Source organism: Passer domesticus, chromosome 5 (assembly GCF_036417665.1).
Source record: "Passer domesticus isolate bPasDom1 chromosome 5, bPasDom1.hap1, whole genome shotgun sequence".
Classification (NCBI taxonomy): Eukaryota; Metazoa; Chordata; class Aves; order Passeriformes; family Passeridae; genus Passer; species Passer domesticus.
Genome location: NC_087478.1, coordinates 14,694,932 through 14,715,189, shown reverse-complemented (window position 1 = coordinate 14,715,189; position 20,258 = coordinate 14,694,932). Strand labels below are relative to the sequence as shown.

Here is a 20,258-nt window from a genome sequence, read left to right as displayed (position 1 = left end):
TGATCTACCTGTAGTTCATGCTGTGTAATGCAGTCCCTCACTTTGCTTTTTTTAATATTGCTTTAACAAAATTTACTTATGCAGAGTGCGTGCTCATCCATACTTCAGTAAATATCTTGATAATTCTTCCTTGTGACCGATTAATTAAAAAGAAGGATTTCCTTAATTTTTATGTCATCAAATGTATTTATATAAAATATTGCATTTTTCATACTTGTGGAGGAAAAGAACATAGAAGAACTTGCCTGTATAACAACCATGTAACTGTATGAGACCTCCTAATGAAAAACAGACTTCAGGGAAAGAGTGATGTATGGTAAAGATTCAAAGTAATTATACCTACTTTATCAAAGACAAGATTTGTGCCTTCTACATATTTCATGTTTTCTGTGAGTTCTTAATATCAAGATATCTGGGATGAAAGCTTTCTTTAGCTGGGAGAATTCAGTATCTGCCTGTGGTATGGTGGTGTGGTGCCACCATCGTTGAGATGTACGCAAGATGATTGTAGCGCTAGAGTAGGACTTGGAGGACAAGCAGAATAATCTGCAGCACTGGTGGGCAGTGGCATTTTAGATAAAGGAATTAATATCCTTAAGGTGAGTTTCAGTTTGAAACTGACACTCAAATTTTCATGCTTACCTTTGGTGTCTGCAAGAGAGATGGGCATCTGTACTTACAGGAGGGGTTGTCTGGTCAATAGGATCAGCAGAGCCTGTTGAACTTCTGTTGCATCTGCTTGTCCCATGCAGATGTCCTACTTCCCAAGGCCTGTGTGTAAGTACCCTGACTCAAGCTGAAGCTGCCATCAGCTGTTCCTGACAAGATCTCCTTGACCAGAGCAGAAGCTTTGGCATATTGTCCGCGGTGTAACATGCACACATATAGCTGTGTGTGTCTTAACCTGAAAATTAATCATTGCTTTGCATGCTGATTTTCTTCTCTACCAACAAACCAGTGCAATAATTAGTTTCTATACTGAATATGTTTCTGTCCTTTTTTGAAAGTGAATTAGGACCCAGTTAGTCCAACTACTTTCTTCGCATTTGCATGTAGTTCTCTGCAACCCTCTTTTATGTTCGTTCACTCAGGCTGTTGCCCTTAAAAATCCCCAAAGAAAATCTGGCAGAGTATGTATATAATTTTTCTGTTGGTTTAGCCAGAGTGTACAATACCCACCACTTAACATTAGTCAAGAGTCATGCTCTATGGGAAGCTTCTTGCCCAAACTGAGTGCTCTGGCAATCCTAAGATATTAATCATGGGATATTATTCAAGCTATATTTACATTCTAATCCTGCTTTTCATATTAGACTTATAATGATGAAATAACCCAGATTTTGGTGGGTTTGTGTGTCCATCTGTTCAGAATGTTGTGTTGGCAGTTGTAGATTCCACATCTAGTGAAGATCGACTTAAAGATCTAGAAGTCTTGTTTGGTTAAGTATTAAAAAGAATTCAAACCCTTAGTCATCATGAACATTTTTGTGACCTTTAAACAAGTACTGTTAGGTTCATGCTCAGTGTGGTGCTATGGCAAGCTACATTCATATGTGTGAAATGCCACAGTAGTTACATCCATGTAAATAGGTCACTGGTTTTGTTGCTCCATACTACCAGCTCCAAGAGGAAAAAAACAACAGTATTTTGCTGGTTGGTATGTCTCCCATTTTAGAATCTCAGAATTAATTTCAGACTTCAGTTGTAATTTTAGCCTTTCCTTACTAGTTAATGAATAGAAATGTAAATAAGTTCTGTGTAATTGCCAAACAGATGAATCAGCTTTTAATTGAATATAGAAAATCACAGGGAGATGGGCGTCTGGTTGAAAAGTAGCTTGCATGAATTCCCCTCTTCTTCTCTCATCTGTAGTGTAAAACCACTTGGAAGCTCTGTTTGCATCAAGACAAATGTAATTGAGGTAATTGTAGGAGCAGAATGCATACAGATGTGGAAGAAATGAGAAATGTTGGATGAAGTGTTAGACTTGTGCATTCAGCAATAGAAGTTTAGGTCAGATATCTCAGTGATTGTTTTTCTTTATAAAAGTAGTCAGAATTTTCTGTTCATGAGCACAGGAGACAATCTGAAACTTGTAAGTAAAGTATAGCTTCAGCTTTAGAAGTCCACTAAAGATCTTCTTTTATAGAACTTTAAATGTGACATGAGATCATCATCTGTGTACCTCATCGGTTGTGATACTGAGGGAAATTGGAGTCCTCTGTCCTGCAGTGGCATATGTCTGTAATGGTACACTGACACTGTCTTGAGCCTCAGCCTTGTAGTGAGAGGTCTGTTTAGTCACACTGTTCTTTTGTCCCACAGTTCTGTTATATCCTCTTTAACTGGCTCCTGGAGCTGCTACTTGTTCACTGTGGTAGATTTCTGCATAACATTTACTTGGTAAAAGTTTCTGTCCTGCCATTCACAGGCAGGAGAAGTGGTGCCAATCTTCTGAAAAGGAAATGATTTTCTTTGCTCCCATTATTAATTGCTAATGCCCTGACTATTTCCAAAATGAAAAAGAACTAAAAGTGTTTTTTAGATAATGGTTGCTCATTCCTCCATTATTAGTTTCTATTTCAGTTTGATAAGGCCTCAGAAATCGAGTACACTGTATTTGAGCTGCTCCACCTAATGTACTGGTAGGAAATGTGAGAACACGTATGTGGACAAAGTTTATCTTTTCACATATCTACCTTTGACTTTGAAGGAATTGAGTTACATGGAAAGGATGGGAGAAACTGTAAGATAAATTGGGAGTGTTGCAACAAATACACTTCTGTATGTCTGGATCTGAGTTCCAAGTCCCTGCTGCAGAGCAGAAACCAGATCCCTATGTTAGGCTCTTGTTTTCTATAGGAAACAGGGGGAGTTGTCTGTTTCTAAACAGCATCTAGATGAAACCTAAAGTTTCCCCACTTTTGTCTTGTACATATTTTGCAGCAAGTCTGTGAAGGTACATCTGTGTCCATTTTGTTACCCTATCTAGAAACTAATTCCTGAAAGCAAGTATTTTTACTAATTTTCAAATAATAGAATGGAGTAGAAGTTTCTGGTATAAGATGACATCCTGAAATTTAGATCAGTACCACAAAAAAACAGCAGCCCAGTTGATTTGTCTTCTTTTCATGAGATCTCAATGAGCAAGAAATCATAAACAAAGGTGAATCAATGTATGCCTGCCTTATTTGATATAAAAGCTATAATGTAATAGTGAAATTTTCCATGTAAATTAACTTACTTCCCTTCATAACTGCTACATATTTATTACTTATATTGTGAATTTTTTGTACTTTGTATGGAGAACAATAACTTTACTCATGGGCAGGGTGGGATGTTATAGTTTAAATAATAAAAATAATAATACATTATTCCTTTATTTACTTTGTTCCATAAAATATAAAGGAGCAAACCAAAGGACCATAATGCTTTTGTTTGGAGGACTGTGCCAATAATACTTGTTTTGCAAAGACAGAACTTGATGCCTAGTTTTTTGTTTTTCAGGATCAACAGATTGCATATGCTATTCAACTGTTGGCATTTCTGATCCAGTAACTTCAGCTCTTCATATTATTGTAGGTGGGTGGTCGCAGTTTGCTGTGTTGTTACAGGAATGATGGAAGTAGCCCAAAATACTGTTTTCATTTAGTTCTTTCTTTAAAATGTAATTTGAACATAATGGCTGAGTTGAAATACAAAGGTTTTTTCTGGGATTTAAGTCTCTGATTTGAAATATAAGAGGCTGAAAACTAATTGCTTTTTCTACAGTAATTCATTGTTTTCAAGGGATCATAATATTTCAAAAATGTTGTGCTAAAGTTTTCATTAATTCTGTCACTGTTTTGAAAGTAGTAAAATGCAATTGTTGTTGGACTATATCTGTCTACATATGCATATCTCCATCAGTTGTTGGACTATATCTCTAGGTATATGTATATCTATCTTAGAGAAAGTTTTGAGGAATGCATGTACACTTGAATGGTACTATTTTGTGCCAGATGTCCAATTGTCCTGGATAATTCAGTATTCCTTTGCCAAGTTAGAATCACGATACCTTCTGGTATCATTACTGAGTAACAGCTGTGGTTTTAGGGTCTGGTGTTGCAAAGATTTACACATGTGCTTCTCTTACTAATCTATGGTTTACTCTACTCAGCATCTGTGCAGTTAAAGCCTTTGGACTAGGATTGGAAAGATGTGGCTTTACTATATCATAGTATTTTAGCTGTGTTTTTAAGTCCCAGAATCACAGAATGGGTCAGGTTGGAAGGCACCACAGTGGATCATCTGGTCCAACCTGCCTGTGAAACAGAAAAAACTCCAAACACCAAAATACCAAATAAAGTAAAAAATCCCACCCCCACGACTCCCACCATCACTCCAAAGTTTGCATGAGGAGGACATCAGAGAAGTGGTGTGTTCTTTGTTGTTAGGGATTTCCAGAACTTGACTGGATAAGCCCTGAGTAACCTGATGGGACCCCAAGCTGAGCCTCGTCTGGTTGGAAGGTTTGATGAGAAACCTCCAAAGACTCCTTCCAGCTTGAATTATCTTCTGATAGTATGACACAGGGGTTTAAGTAGTACCCAGGAGATGTACAGGAGATATGGCATCAATCTGCTTAGGGAAAGGGGCTGTCAAGCATTGACACAGAGTGACAGTACTTAAAGGCATGTAGATGTGGCACTTAGGGACATGGTTTAATAGTGGCTGGGTTAATATTTGGACTTGATGATCCCAAAGGCCTTTTCCAATCTGAATAGTTCTTCAACTCTGTCCCCTTCTACTGCTACAGGGTGAAGGACTGTAAATTCTTCATTACATGTTTTTAGCATACTGAGCCCTTTCTTCTTATTGCTTAATGCCTTTAAAGTATGAAATTAAATTAGTATTAAAAATTATATTTCCTTTCTTATGTGTAAGAAGTATATGCATTTATGACATATATATTAACATAAATGTAATATGTATTTTTTATTTTTAATGACTTGGCAGTGTTAAAGTTACTATGATGCTTGCAGCTGCAAATAAAATAAGGCTTGACAGACCCTTGCACTTCTAATCTTCATAGGTGACTGTCAGCCTCTGGATGTCTCTTCTGTTCATCACAACAACACATTTTTGAAATACTCCGTGTCATTGCTGGGTTATGGTTTTTATGGAGATATATTAAAAGACAGTGAGAAGAAGCGGTGGATGGGTCCAATGAGATATGACTACTCAGGTAATTTTTTTAATTACTACATTATTTTGTTAGCATGTAAGCATATTGGGGCGGTTGGTTTATTTTCTCCAAACCAGTCTTTTTCCAAGCTTGTAAACATCAGAAACAGACTGAGCCTGATTTTAAACTCCTTGTAGTACCACATATATTGGATTACATTATATAAAGCTCTGTAACTTTAGGGTTAACATGGCAAGTGGGCTCAATAAAGTTGTGTTGAATATGTGCCACCTATTGAAAATGGCCTAAAAAGTAATAACTTCTCTGTCCTAATCATTTTGAATTTCTTTTTAGTCACTTAAAGAGAGAGATAGATACTCTTCCATCTTGAACATTCAGTTGATGGAATGAATTGTTAATTTTACACTTATATAGAGAGATGAGTGATTTAATCTTGTTACCTAATATTTGGATAAATCCTATGCTAGTGGAAAGTGTCTTTTGCATTGTTTGATTTATCTTGTGTTAGGGAAAGAAGATGCATGAGGAGAATTTTAGTGCATTTTTAGTGCAAATTTTAAGATTCAGCAGTGATATATAACTAAATATTTTAGTTGGTTTTTAAAGCTGTCAAGTGAAATAATGGCGCTTCTGACAAATGTTAAAACATTGAAGTGGTGCTGTGGTATTTCCTTGTTCCTTACAGAAAAGGCCTTCTGAGCTTGGGGAGGGCTACTATTGTTTTGCAGTCCTTAGAGAAGGAAAGAGATGAAAAATCAAAGAATGTATGCAGAGATGTTTGTCATGTGGATTTATAATGACTTAATGCTGCATAATGCCCTTTTTTATGTAGGCTTCAAGACTTTTCTTTCTCATCACTATTATGAAGGAACAATTGCTTATCAACCAGCAGAACACACACACGGATCTCCACGAGACAAAGAGAGCTGCAGAACGGGGTAGGCTAATGTTTAACTCTGGATATTTGGTGTGAACTATTTAAAAAGACCTGTACATAAATAGAGGTTACAGAACTGTTGGTTTTTATATCAAAACACTTACTCTAAAAGAGATAAGCTTGTAAAAACAATTATTGACTCATTAAAAAGAACACCTCATTTTATCAGATCATTAAACAAAAATCTAATAAAATTTTGTTAGCTGGTTCTCCTCCTCCCTCAGTTTTAAGTGAAGCACAATATAACAGTACGGGACCAGTTACAAGATGCTGAGGACACTATGCTGTGTTCCTACTAAGAAATCAAAAATCTGGATGCCTTGTAGCTTCTACAAATGGAAATAATAATTCGGAAATTCTCAAGTGTTCACATCCTAACTGCACCTAGAAATTTTAGTGGTTGTTTTAGTGCCATAACAACAGCTGGGCATGGCTTTTCCTGAGGACAAGTCCTCTCAGGAGTCAGCCTGTTTAGCCTGTTTGTTTGTATACTACTGTGATGCTTATGAATTCTGTGTGATATTCTTACTTCCCTTGTTTCTTTAGTCAGGGGGCCAGCCTTAATCTCCCAGTGCTCCTTCCTTTCTCTTTACTTTCACCTGCTTGAAGTTTTGCACTAGTATTTATTATTCCTCTTTATATATGGATTTAGCTATCAGATATAAAGTACTTGTCACAGCACCAAACAGCACAGCAGGATACAGAGAAGCCACAAACTTTGTCCAGAAACAATGAGACTGCTGTGCTAGTGCTGTGACACACCGGAGATCAGACTCCAGTACCAGCTGGAGCAGCTTTCCTGACCCATCAGGTGCCCTGATGCAGGGGAGGCTCCAGAAGGAGAGAGCTGTCATCCATGGAGTAAGGAATGCCTGGTGCCTCACATGGGATTTTTTACTTCCTGATCACTGCTGGAAGGGCAGCAGGGCCAGGCACAAGAAATTTAGGAGAATCCTGGAGTGTGGTAATGAGATTGATCATGCAGGTGATTGACAGGCTGGCTAGAACAACTGCTCTGCCGTGGTATGGATGCAGTGGTTGAGGACAGTTTTGGCAGTGGTGACTGAGATTATAGAGTTTTAACTTCTGAGAGAAATAAATGAGACAAAAAGTAGAATTGCAGCCTTTGACTTTAGTTTGGTGTATTTGGGTGTCTTGGCAAGATTCTGTGGGATACTGTCCTGGAGTACAAAGAGGCATAGGACAGTTAGCTGGTATCTCCTCAAAGTTCAAGAATAATCCATTCTGATACTCAGAAACTTGAATAACCAGGATAGAAAAGCAATTTGGATGAGCAAGGAACTGAGGGTTACTTTGGAAGAGCACTAAAGACTTTGCTTAAACATGCAGTAGTGAAATCGAGAAAGCCAAAGCTCAAGCAAAGTTGAAATCAGTGAGGGATGTGAAGGGTTTTGCTTTTATGAAGGGGTTTTTTAAATATACTGGTCATAACTAAAGGCTGAAGGAACTGTGGGCTGAAGGAACTTGCTGCTTAGTGGCATGGGGAGCCATAGTGATAAGATATATCGAAAAGGCTGTAAAGTTACTCCTTTACCCCATTTTTCACTAATGTAGGTTCACCCCAGGCCATACAGGTCCCCAGGCTCCTGCATGAAGGGCAAACAGTGGATGTTGCATACCTTGACTTTAGCAAGACCTTTGGTCCTGTTTGCTGTAGTATTCTTAAAACTAAGTTGATGAGGTGTGGACTAGGTAAGTGGGTGGGTGTGAAACTGGCTGGACTGCTGGAAAAGTTGTGAATGCCAAGTCTGCCTGGCAACCAGTTAGTAGTGATGTTTCTTGGGAATATTGGGCCTAATACTGTGCAATGTCCTTATTAATGACTGGCACAGTCTCAGAAAGTGTGTCCTCAGCAGTTTTATGGATGATACCAGATTGGGAGGTGTGGTTTATCTTGAAAGTCAGGGCTGCTGTTCAGAAGGATCTTTGTGGGCTGAAGAAAAAAATGGCTGATAGGAATCTCCTGAAATTCAGGAGATGTAGATGTCCTGTACCTGGGGTGGAATTCTCCCATGCAAGTGTGTACACTGGGCATTGACTGGATGGAAGGCAGCTCTACCAAAAATATCTTCAGGATCCTGGTGAGCAACAGCTGTACCTGAGTTAGCAGTATGTCCTTGCAAGAAGGAAAGCCTACCTTGTATTGAGTTTTCTAAGCAGGAGGGAAGTCAACAGGAGTGATTCTTCCCCTGCACTCAGTGCTTGTGAGATGGAGTGTCTCCAGTATGTCAGTGTCTTTCACTCTTAGAGCAGTCCAATGTTGGAACAAGGTGCCCAGAGGTCTGTGGACTTTACCCTCACAGATCCTTGACTTCACTGTCACTGTAAGACAGCTTTGAGCTCTCCTGTGAGACCACCTTTGATCACATCAGAGATCCCTTCCAACCTGTGTGATCTTGTGGCTCTCTGCTGCTTTTACCTCTGACATCCAGTAATCTTTAGAACTGTACTTAAATAACTGCACTGTCTGCAGGGCTATGATTATTCATGCCACATGAGGATTGTCAGTGCTGTGGTGAATCTTGTGGTGGGGGAAGATCTTGTAATGACTGGGTAAAATAAAGTTGAAATGAATAATAGTGGAAGTCTTTCAGGAATTGAATGGTATTTTTGTTTCTAGATGTTACATCTGCAAGCAAAGTGAGAAACAGCTGGCAGAACAGAGCAAGGAACATGGATTAAAACATGAAGGTAATTTATCAAAAAGTAAAATGTGATAGTATTGCACAAATTACTTTTTTTCAGAAGATAGCAGTTCAAGTGTGCATGTATTTTGGTTTTTTAAACACTGAGTTACTTGATAATCCATTGTCTCTTTCAGCTTACAGAAAACACAAGTAAGTGTCATTGCCCCCTGTACTCAGTGCTAGTGAGGCCACACCTTGAATCCTATGTTCAGTTTTGGGCCACTTGCTTTAAGAAGGACATTAAGGTGCTGGAGCATGTCCAGGGAAGGGCAGCAGAGCTGGGGAAGGGTCTGGAGCAAAAGTCCTGTGAGGAGCAGCTGAGAGAGCTGTGGGTGTTCAGCCTGGAGAAAAAGAGGCTCAGGACATGGTCACACTCTACAACTGCCTGAAAGGAGGCTGCAGCCTTGTGGGGTTCTCTCTCTTCTTCCAGGTTATGAGGAAATTACCTCAAATTATGCCAGGGAAAGTTTAGTTTGGATATTACGAAAAATCTCTTAACAGAAAGGGTAGTCAAGCATTGGAAAAGGCTGACCATGGAAGTGCTGTCCTGGAAGGGTTCAGAAGACAAATGGATGTGGCACTTGGGCAGATACAGTTTAGTGGTGTTAATTTGATATTTGGACTCTGATTTTAGAGGTCTTTTCCAAGCAAAATGATTCTATGGTGCTAAGTAGGTGAAATATGTGTAAGGTGTCCAAACCTCAGAAAATTCTGATAAAATTATACTAATTGTATATTTCAGTGTGTTTAGTTTCTTTAAGAAAAATAATATTCTGTGAGCTAGGACTTTGGGTTTTTGTGAAAAGGACTGAATGGACAAACTGTGAGGTGTCATAGAAGGAAACAGTTCATTAAGATAACTTTTAGAGTAGATCAGGATTAAAAATTTGTGTTTATTAGCACGTCACCCTACTATGAGGCTGTGAACTTGGACAACTAGTAGCTGATCTAGTAGACTTCAGTATTTCTGTACAACATTCCACCAATACTCACTATAAATGAAATTTCTGTCCTCCTTCTCTAGTCATGCTATCATTATTCTCTCTTTCATCCCCATTCTAACCCCTGTGTACACTTGTGTGGGTTTTTTTTTCTAATGGGCATAACTTTTCTTTCCTCTGGTTTAAAAAGTGTTAATGAATGCTCTTCAGTCATTCCCCTAGTTGTATCTCTTTATGTCTGGCTGCTACATCCTAGTGGGAACAATTACTGATATTGCTACACTTGAGGCCTTCCTAGAGAAAGATAACATAGATTCACTTGAGTTTTGCCTCCAGCTTTGGTTCATCATCCTGGATAAACCCCTCTTAAAGAGCAGGCAGGCTTCTGTGGGTGCTTCTTTCTGCCTTTACTCTGTTTTTATTTCTTCCTATAGAGCCCAGTGCAAACAACACAATTGTAATTTTCTTGACGAGCATTTGGTCCTTATGACCTACATTATCTTACAATTGTAGTTTTTTTGCACTGTGACTGTGCCAGGTTCTAGGCATTTGTTAGCAGGAAGATTATCATACTGTGGAAGATTTCTGTGCAACTTGAGTTCCCATTACACTTGTTTAGTGCTTTCATCCTAGCTGCTGCTTTCAGATCTTTGATATAGTCAAGAGATGGTCAAATCAGAGTATTTCTTGGGTTATTTTAATCTATGGTCAGATTCAGCTAAAGAAATTTTTTTTAGAGTATAAATAGTGCATAGAAATAGTAATATAAATATGACAGTAGATTTTTTATAAGAAAAAAATGTCAAATGATTATAGTTATAAATTGCCAACCTTTTTCCTTTTGTTTGTCGGGGGTTTTATGTGCATTTTTTCATGTTTGTGTGTGTTGTTTGGTTTTTTGTTGGCTGGTTTGATGGTTTGGTTTTTAAATCTGCCTTTTTGTTACCTTTCATCTAGCAAAGGAACTACTAGAAAGCTACAGGTTAGTTAGAAATCAAGACAGTTTTAGCCAACATTGCAGATGACATTAAGCAGCTCATTATGTAGGATATTGTTTACTTTATTCCATTCTACTTCTGGTAGATGGCTTTCTTTGCGGTCTAGTCTCTTATCCATGCAGTACTGGTAAGGAAATAATACAATCAGCTACTTTTGATTCACTATAGAAAGGATTTTAAATCTCCACTTCAGATAAGCTTTTCACTCAGCAGGATGTCTTGGCTGACTCTTTCTTTGTGCCTACCAGGTTTGTGTGTAATTCAGGTAAGTTTAGAAGGATGTTGAGTGGTTGTTGCTGAACATATTTCTTTGTATTGTGCAGGAGTCTCTGTGCATGTGCTGAGAAAATGTTGACTGTTAGCACTTTATGCTGATTTCAGCAACTTGCAGTGTGTGCTCACAATAAACCACTGATGAGTGTCATTTATGCACTCCCTGCTTATGACTGCCCTACTGTAAGATATTTTGAGCAAATAATTTGTGCTGTTACAGTGATACACACTGCAAAATAGTTATGAAAGCAGTTGTTCATTTAAAATGTGATTGTTACCCTGACTTCATTCTTACTTTGAAAGTGAAGGTGTTCTTGGGTAACATGCTGAGATTTACACCAGATGAAAACCATCTATTACAGTAACATAAAGAAGCATTTTACCTTAAGCATACTTAAAATGTTAATACATATCTAGACACACTGATGACTAAATTACTAATGCTTCTCAGAGAAACAGAAAAGGAATTTATCAGTAAAGGGAGATGTTTGCATTTTGTTGTTTGTGTATCAAAAATGCCTGTTGTTTCCAGTTCCAGTAGTTTATGTTCTGTTCAGTTACCTTCATTTCAGAGCAGGGTCTTGTCATTTGCCTGCAGCCTGAACAGTCATTCTATAGTCTGACATTTACGTATGTCTCATCTCTCTTAAGATGCACATTTTGAATCTGATTTAAATTACTTCTTTTGGGAATGTCATGTTTGAAAGCAACACAAAAAGATCAGCAGTAAAGCGAGCAATACTAAAAAGCACTGTGGCAAATTAAGCAAAAATATTGAATTTAAAAGCCGTGGGGTTTTTTTGCTATTTCTGATTTGTCTCTCAGGAGGTAGAGGGGATAGTCTAGATGGAAAATTTATAATAAAGTTTTTCTTTTCTTTAAGTCTTTTGTCACATTATAAGCTTACATGGTTTTTCCTGGAAAACTGTTTTTCTTGTTCTGTTACTAGAGAGTGGATAGTAAGAAATTTCAATTGAATTCCAGAAAACAAGAGAAGTTCAAAGAATGAAGAACAACTACAAAATACTTTTGAAACAATTTTTTTCTTTTTATTTTTTCTGATGTATAGAGCCTGGAACATGTAGATTCAAAGTGAATGCATCATAGACTTCATGTTCAAAATAACCTAGGCAATTGTAATAATGATTCTCTAAAGTAAATGTGAAGTTCCTAGAACTGAGACAGTAAGGAATATCAGAATTTCAGGACATGAAATATATAGCATAAACATCGTCTGTAATCCCATCAGAAAAGCACCTTGAAAATCACTGTAAGTTAACCAAAATGTGGGGAACTGAATCATGTTAGATGTTCGAGTCCATACCAGTTAACATTCCTCAAAATCTCTACCTTGTATACATAAACAAATATAAGCATTTATTGTTCACTCCTTAATTTTACCCCTACTTCACTCTTCCCAGTCTTAGAACAACATGTATGTCCATAGTCTGTTTTCCACTCATTACTTCTGTGGAATTGTTCATGTGAAATTAGTCCACTTATATTGGTAGGAGAAAAATAGTGTTATGGCTGCCTTTTGGCTTTTTCTTATTGTAATAAGGTAGACAATTATGTGTAATCTAAAAATAAAAAAGGCATTTTACATATATTTTTATCCATGTTCAAGAAAATACAATTTAGGCAACAACTCTGCATTGTCTGCCTATGCTTCTTTGTTCTAGAAAATTCCTCTGCTTCCTGGTAGTATCAATGCCAGCACACATTTAATCTCAGTCTTCATGTAATCTCCAACAGAGTTTCAAAGTATTGAAAAGAGGCTTTGTGTTGTTTTCCAGAAATCTCTGAAGATTTGCACACAGGAACATTTAGCTCTGTTAATAGTTCTAATCTTGGGACTTTTGGGGCTAGAGTGGAAGCAGACTCCTGATATGCTGCCTGCTGGTCCTTGCTGCACCCTGAGTCATCCCTTCCCTTTGACTTTTTAACAACACGAAGTTGCTGCATTGAGGCAGAAGAGAAATACTGCTTCAGAAACCAAATACTAAACGACAGTCCTTGCATCATTGTTTATTTAAGATTAACAAGTTGAAAAGCAAAAATAGAATTTTAAAATTCTCTGAACTTTCACACTACAAGATTTGTAACTTGCCTGTCTTTTCCTTTCCTGTGGCTTTGCAGGTTTTCCCAAATAGCACTGATCCTGAATTTGATGTGCATAGGCCAGAGCAGGCAAGCAGTTGTGGGAGATAATTGCATTCTCCCTTCTGACTGTGGCTTCCTCTGTTAGTGTATGAAAAACAGATACTTTAAAATATTATTTTTAAATGTAGTTTATTTTAGATATTTATTGACAGTACATGAATATGGCCAGGGAAGACTTTTAAGTTGCTATTGATTGCTTTTTAGTCTTCTTGTGAGTAGATCAAATGATTACCTATCTCCATGTCTTTACTGATGTGTTTCAGAAGGTGAAGAAGAATGGAAGGTTATAAAAGGGAAATTTCTAGCCATCAATGCAGTAAATATGAGCTGTGCATGTCCACGAAGTCCAAAAGGTCTTTCACCAGCAGCTCATTTGGCAGATGGTTCAGCAGACCTCATTCTAGTTCGGAAATGCTCCAGATTCGATTTTCTACGGTATCTTGTCAGACACACAAATCAAGATGATCAGGTGTGTATTCCTTTTGACAGTGTCCATCAAAGGTGTAAATATTGGTGTTCTTATGGGACAGAAATAATATCTATAAAGCAGGTTTGTTTGGTTTTTTTTAAATTTATGAATTTTGTGTGATGCAATCTCAGCATGTGTATCATGGGAAAAAAAAGCAGCTCAAAACATTTTACTAAAGTCAACTCCTTGGCCGTAGCATTTTAACAAAATTCCACTTTTGCCATCTGAATTCAGTTTTGTAACATTTTCCGTGTATTTGCTGTTTGAACAATATTTAAAGTTATTTTATCACATCTGTGCCCTCATGTAGTTGTCATGAAAAACTGCTCACGGCATGAAAAACTACTCACAGCATGAATAGCTGAGGTAGATGTAGTGAAGAATAATAAATCACTTTTGAGAACTGTATGAAAATGTGGTTTAGAATTAAATTACCAGAACTGCAATTTGATTGTAAACTGCAGGCTTTTAGTAGTATTTTACTACATATTAGTGACCAGGATGAGCTGTATGCATTCAGCTTGAAAATTATTTTTTGCATGTGTTGTAGCTGTCAGGCAGGAAGATTCATCACTGCTTTGGATCATAACATCTCTTGAAACCGAGCTATGACTGTGACTACACATATTTAATATTTGTCACAACCTGATTTTATTAATATCTTCTGGAAATCACCTGAACAATGGGCTAATGTCATATCTAGTGCATAAAAGCAATGAAAAATTGCTTTTATCCCATTTCTCTCTGGGATGTGCTGGTTTTGCAGTGGAGGTTAAATGCAAGTTTGTACATATGTCCTTAGGTTAGTGTCCACCATAAAAAACTCTTCTTGGGAGGCCCTTCTTGAAAACTTAAGGAAATGTGGAAAAAAAAAATAATAAAAGAGTGACTGTACATCACTGCAGATTGGTTTTCACATTTCCTCCCCTGTCATTTCCTTCCTGTAGACGCACAGAGACATACTCCACAGTCTTTGCTAAATGACCTGTCTGTATTCCATACAGCTTGCTGCATAGTTAACTCTGTATCTGTTAAGTTGCTTTCAGGGCTGGTGGGGGCATCCTCTAATTTATTGTCCCTTCAATTAATGATGCTTGTTTTAAAGGATTTCTTCAATATTGTAGTGTAAATCTGCAGCCTGGGTTTTAAGAACAGTCTTCTAACTCAATTAACTAATTTAAGTGATTTTTATTTCTTTGGAATGTAATGGAAACATGGTGGGAACACCTGGGTGTGTCCCCCAAAGGGGGCAGGTTTGACACTATCCCTTGTAAGGCTGTGGATCTTGTTGCATCATGTTGCATCATGTGCAGTGCTCTGGTGCAGGGTCTGGGGGTCCCCTTGGAGGGCAGCCTTTGATGGGCCTTGACAGTCCCTCTGGTGTCCCTTGTGTGGATGTCCCTTGGATGTGCCTTTCCGGGGTGAAGGGCCCCTGGAACTCCTCTGTGCAGAGAGGGTGGGCATTCACTGCCTCTGACCAGAGGCTTTTTCACCACACACCCAAATCTCCGCCTCCCCCCTTGGATGTGTGGGTCTGGGGAGCCTGGCAGCTGATAGCCCCAGGGCTGTGGTGTCCATGCTGAAGATGCTGGGCTTAATCCTCCTGTGAATGTGTTCTCCCCCAGCCCAGACCTGAGTCTCTTAACTCCATCAGCTTGTAGTCCAGGGCCTCAGTCAGGAGGTGAATTTAGGATGGGATGGTCTTCCATGCAGCTTTTGTTACACAATTTTGCTATAATAGGTACTATACAGTGACCATTGAGAAGTCTCATTTTGGCTTTATTTTTTTTTTACTTGTTCGGTTTTTCAAAAGCAAATATGACTTCATACCTCAGGTAAGCTTCTCTAGAAAATTGGAGTGGACAGACTTTCCTGGCGTACAAAATGCTGCATGCTGAGTAGTTTTACACATCAAATGCATTTAATTATAATTGCCTGATTTGCCTTTTTGTTTGTTTGTTTTTTGTAGTTTGACTTTCCATTTGTAGACGTTTATCGGGTTAAGTGTTTTCAATTTACATCAAAGCTTTCAGAAGACAATGAAAGCAATGTCATGGACATTGGAAAGAAACGTTTTGGCCAGTTCTGCAGAGATCATCCAGCCTGTTGCTGTAATATTGTTAATAGTACCTGGAATTGTGATGGAGAAACTCTGGATAGTTCAGCAATTGAAGTGAGGTAAGCTTCAATTTTTCTGTCTATATAGCAGAACACATTAAGACTTCTCATTGATTTTAAAGATGCTTATAAAGACATCTCAAAAAATGCCTGTGCATAGCAAATTTGAGTCTTCTGATAATAAACCTAAATATTTTTGTTACCATTTTGAGTCCTTTCCAGAGAATACTGCAGCCATGTATGTTTAAATGATCACTATGAGTGAGATGGATGGCCCTACCTTTAAAGTCATACTTACTTCTTAGGAACTGTTATTTTATGTTTAAAGTGCTGAAAGTGAAAATGGTGTTGGAAGGATTCTTTCTAAATGTACGGAATGCCTCATTACTCTGAGCAATAGCTTTTCCTGTTTGCTTAAGTAAACATCTTTGCCTCACAGAAATACTGAGTATGTCCAATACTTGATGGTTTTTTTGCACACAGCATAGTCTTACCTCCAGTCTTCACACATAGAGAGAATTTTGCAGTTATGCAAATAATGAAATTAGAAAAGAAGTTTGTGAAATTTGAAAGGGTTTTTTGCAATTTTTTGGGGGGGTTGGGGTTTGTTGTTGTTGTTTGGATTAGTTTTGGTTCCTTGTTTTGTTTGTTGTTTTTAGAACAAAGGGAACCGAACCCATAATATTTACATACAAGTGTGTTGCATTATAATATAATCCCTTAGTAGTCCAAAGGGGAGTTTTATAAATGCTGTATATTGTACAAGACTGACTCATCTAGGTGCCCATAGAACTTCTCTACGGACAAGGGGCATAAAAGAGCATCCAGCAGTCTTAGCAGGGAGGAATTGTATCTAAAATGAGGGCATGGTTTCTGTAGTCAGGAGTAAGAAACTTTGTCCAGCTGTTTGCAGTTAATGGATTGTTACAATTAAATTACTAGAATTAAATATGTGGTACCCATTTATTTCTTACTAATTTCTATATTTTTCAGGGTTCACTGCCAGTTAATGAAACTGTTTGCAAGGGGAATTGAGGAAGACTGTAAAGATGAAGCTGCCCACAGCCAGAGTAGCATTGAACAATTACTATAGACATTGTTCCTCCAATGGGAGAAGAAAAAGTAAAAGCTCAAGGAAATTGAGTAAATATGCATTTTAGTCAAATTGACAAGTATTTTAAACTTCTAGATTTTTTTTATGGCTTCACTATAATTTTAGAAATCTTACTGTATTGTGTCATTTAAAAAAAAACATTGTAATCATTAAAATATATATTGGAGCAATGTAATCTGTTACATTAGAAAAGATGGCATTGGCCTATATCTGTGTGTTCATGATGACTGATAAATTCTCTTTGCTTTTTTAGAGAGCTAATTCAGTAGTTGTGTTGCAATAATATCTAAATGTTATGAAACATTGGACTTCCCACTGGCACCAAGATATGACATTTTCAGTGTCTGAGAAGATGTTTTCTGCTGGGAGTGTTATGTAATTATGTGTGGCTTAAATGCTGGACAACGGTGTTGTCATTTGCTTTTTTTTTTTAATTAGAATATTTCATTTTGCAATTCTGACAATACCTTGCAACTTATCAATGCAATTCAAACACACATTCCTGGCTTTAAGTAATAAATAATAGTGTACAGATATTTGAAAAATAAAAGCACAACTATATACAGGTCACACCTCATCCTATATATTCTGTCTTTGAAGGTTTCCTTGCATCATGCTTTTTGGAATTATAAAAGGTTTTGTGACTATTTGGATGATACCAAATACCACACAGTGCAACTGAAAAGTCTTGCAAGTAAATTGCAGGAGTACTTGTATAATATCAGGAAGGCACAGGAAAGGAAAATATAAGTTCTCAACCACCAGCAAGTTTTAGGTTTTAATAATATCTGGTATTAACATATCAAACGCTTCCCTCTTCACAATTCTCTGGACATTCTACTCCATATGTTAAAATGTCTTTGCAAAATAAGATATTGAAGTGTTAAGTTTAGAAATACGATTTGATGATTGAAAATCCTTAAAATTATCTAATTAAATATGAAACAAAATAATTTGCTTTGTGAAGCCAAGGGAAGAAACTGGCATCTGACAAATCATGAATTCACTGTGCTGATTTGTTTTTATAACAAAAAACATTAGACTGTCATATAGAGAGCTATGGAGTGATTATTTAAGTTGTATATAGTTTTGTGTATTGTGGCACATACATGTTTTGTGTCCAGGGTTGGGGCTAAATTTTTCTCTTCTTGTACAGCTTATTCCTGTTAGAGGACAGAAGTTAGCCCCTGTTCTATTCTATATTTTTAAGTGTTTCTTTAAGTTCAAAGTTCTCTTTGAAACTGACTTTAAAACCCTTTATCTGAGGGGTTTTTTGTGTCCAAACAGCTGATGATTCTGTATTCATGTATATTTATTTGTACTTCTGTCATCCAGCTTGTGTTAGTTTCATGTCTCTCATATATGTGGTCAGTGTAAGCCATGGTGATTGGTCATTTCATTACTGAAGCACTTGAATATTGTTATAAATGGCAGGTTATTTTTTTTCTATTGAAGTTATTTACATTCCAGTTTTGTGTATTATCAAAATTGTGTTCTATATCTTTGCTACAAAGTATTATTCATATTGCTCTATATGAAAAAAACCACTTGCAAATTATATTTGCCTCCAGTACAATCATACAAAGTTTAGGATCTCTATTTTGTTATATAGTATTTCAGGAAAATACTTGAAGACTTTTTCCAAAACTACTGCTCTTTGCTTTCCTTATTAATGCAATGAGTTGAAATGTTGATTCATCCAGTGTTTTTTTTGACACTTCTAACACAGGTGTTACATATACTGTATTTTTAAAGCCATGTTTAATAAGTGATATTGTAGTTTTGAACTAACATGCCATTGAAAATGAAATTATGCAGTTTTACAAATGTGAATATTTTTTGAAAGTGTCATTTGTTAAAAAATGCTATAGTTATTGTGGCTAATCCATGAATATTGTGAGAGTACCCAGACTTTGAAGATACAGTAATTCTTGTGCAGGAGGTAATGGTGCACACTCAGCTTACCAACAGTGGAGGCATTGCAGCTATCCAGAGCACATTCTCATCAGTGAGAACTGGAATAAATACTAACCAGCTCTTTCCATTAGTTTACTAGCAAGTCATGAGACCCCTACTTGAAAAATGGAGATTTAATCTCATAGTGAATATATATTGAAATGCTTTGAATATTTGAGTATCTGCAACTGAGTGCTTAGTGTTCCCAAAGAAAGCCACAGTGAAGGTCTCCTTTCTGAAAAAAGCCACCGGAAAAGAATGAAAGATCATTGTATAGTATTGTAAAGAAGTGTGAAGTAAATAATAAAGGTATTGCAACATAATAAAATTTAAAGGTCATAGGTAATAGAAAAGCTGCATAGTTGCATTTGAATAATTCTATTTGTAGCCTATTAAAGTAGCAAAGCACCATATGTGAGTTATTTTTAAGAGCGCTGTGTAAGTAATGTCTTCTTACATTTTAATTCTAGGGATTTTTTTTTCTCCGAATGTAAACTTATTATGGAAATTATGTATAGGAAAACCAGCTTTGATTTTTCTTTTTTCCCAATCTTGCTGGCTTCAAGATTAGAAATTGTGTTCTGTTTTGTTAAGCTAGGGCATTTCATTAAAGAAATAAAACTGCATTGTACAACAGCACATTGGTGTTCTTCTTTTCACAACTTGATTTGAAAAAAAAAATTTCACTTTGACAGAAATCTGGCAGTAGTATGCTTAATGTAACCACTGTGAACAGATCAAACAAAGTGAAGATCAAACAGAGTGAAACAATTCATAACCTTCCAGTTGGGTTGACGACAGTTTTGTGGCAAGTGTGAGTGTGAACAAACACTGAGAGTGGAAGAAAGCAGCTAGTGAAGCTGGACTTAGGCTAATACTAAGCAACTCTACAAGAGTAAGCTGAATATGAAACTTACTGCAATGCAGGTTTTTAGAGTTGTAATTACTGTTGAATAAAAAGAAACTGCTGTTCTAAGAAGCGTAAATATGTATTATACTATAAATATTGTGATAACTAGAGGGGGGATCTAGAGTTTTGTGGCAATAATTGCTACAGATGAAGTATGTATTCTAAGTAAAACATGTTCATTGTAGATAAACTGGGCACAGAGGGAAAACATGCTTTTCAGCACTGCAGACATTTCTGCTTTTGAAGTCTGTTGTGTTTGTGTGGCAAGGCTTTGGTAGCTGGGGGCTGCAGGGGTGACTTCTCGATGGAGGCAGCAGAGGATGCCCCCATGTCACCCAGCCAGCTCCAAGATCGACCTGCCACTGGCCAAAGCTGAGCTCATGGGATGGCATTGCTAAGACCTTCTGTGATAAATAAGAAAGGGTAAAAAGTGCTGTTCAACAGCTGTGAAAGGAGTGAGTGGAAAATAAACATCCTTCAGAC

The 20,258-nt window shown here is 37.2% G+C and overlaps 1 protein-coding gene and 1 long non-coding RNA gene across 3 annotated transcripts in view; one reads left to right on the top strand and one right to left on the bottom strand.

Annotated features, from left to right (window-relative positions):
• The window catches only part of CERK (ceramide kinase), a 41,849-nt gene extending 22,345 nt beyond the window's left edge, over nt 1-19,504 (top strand). For both annotated transcript variants that reach the window (XM_064422121.1, XM_064422122.1), the window contains exons 7-13: nt 3,508-3,582; nt 5,075-5,227; nt 6,021-6,126; nt 8,767-8,837; nt 13,472-13,677; nt 15,647-15,855; nt 16,789-19,504. In XM_064422121.1, the coding sequence (XP_064278191.1) occupies nt 3,508-3,582; nt 5,075-5,227; nt 6,021-6,126; nt 8,767-8,837; nt 13,472-13,677; nt 15,647-15,855; nt 16,789-16,888 (920 nt within the window). In that variant the 3' untranslated portion in view covers nt 16,889-19,504. The remainder of the gene's footprint in view (nt 1-3,507; nt 3,583-5,074; nt 5,228-6,020; nt 6,127-8,766; nt 8,838-13,471; nt 13,678-15,646; nt 15,856-16,788) is intronic.
• Nucleotides 12,373-20,258, bottom strand: part of LOC135301749 (uncharacterized) — a 13,251-nt gene continuing 5,365 nt past the window's right edge. The window contains exon 2 of the long non-coding RNA XR_010363477.1: nt 12,373-13,286. This is a non-coding gene — a long non-coding RNA (uncharacterized LOC135301749). The remainder of the gene's footprint in view (nt 13,287-20,258) is intronic.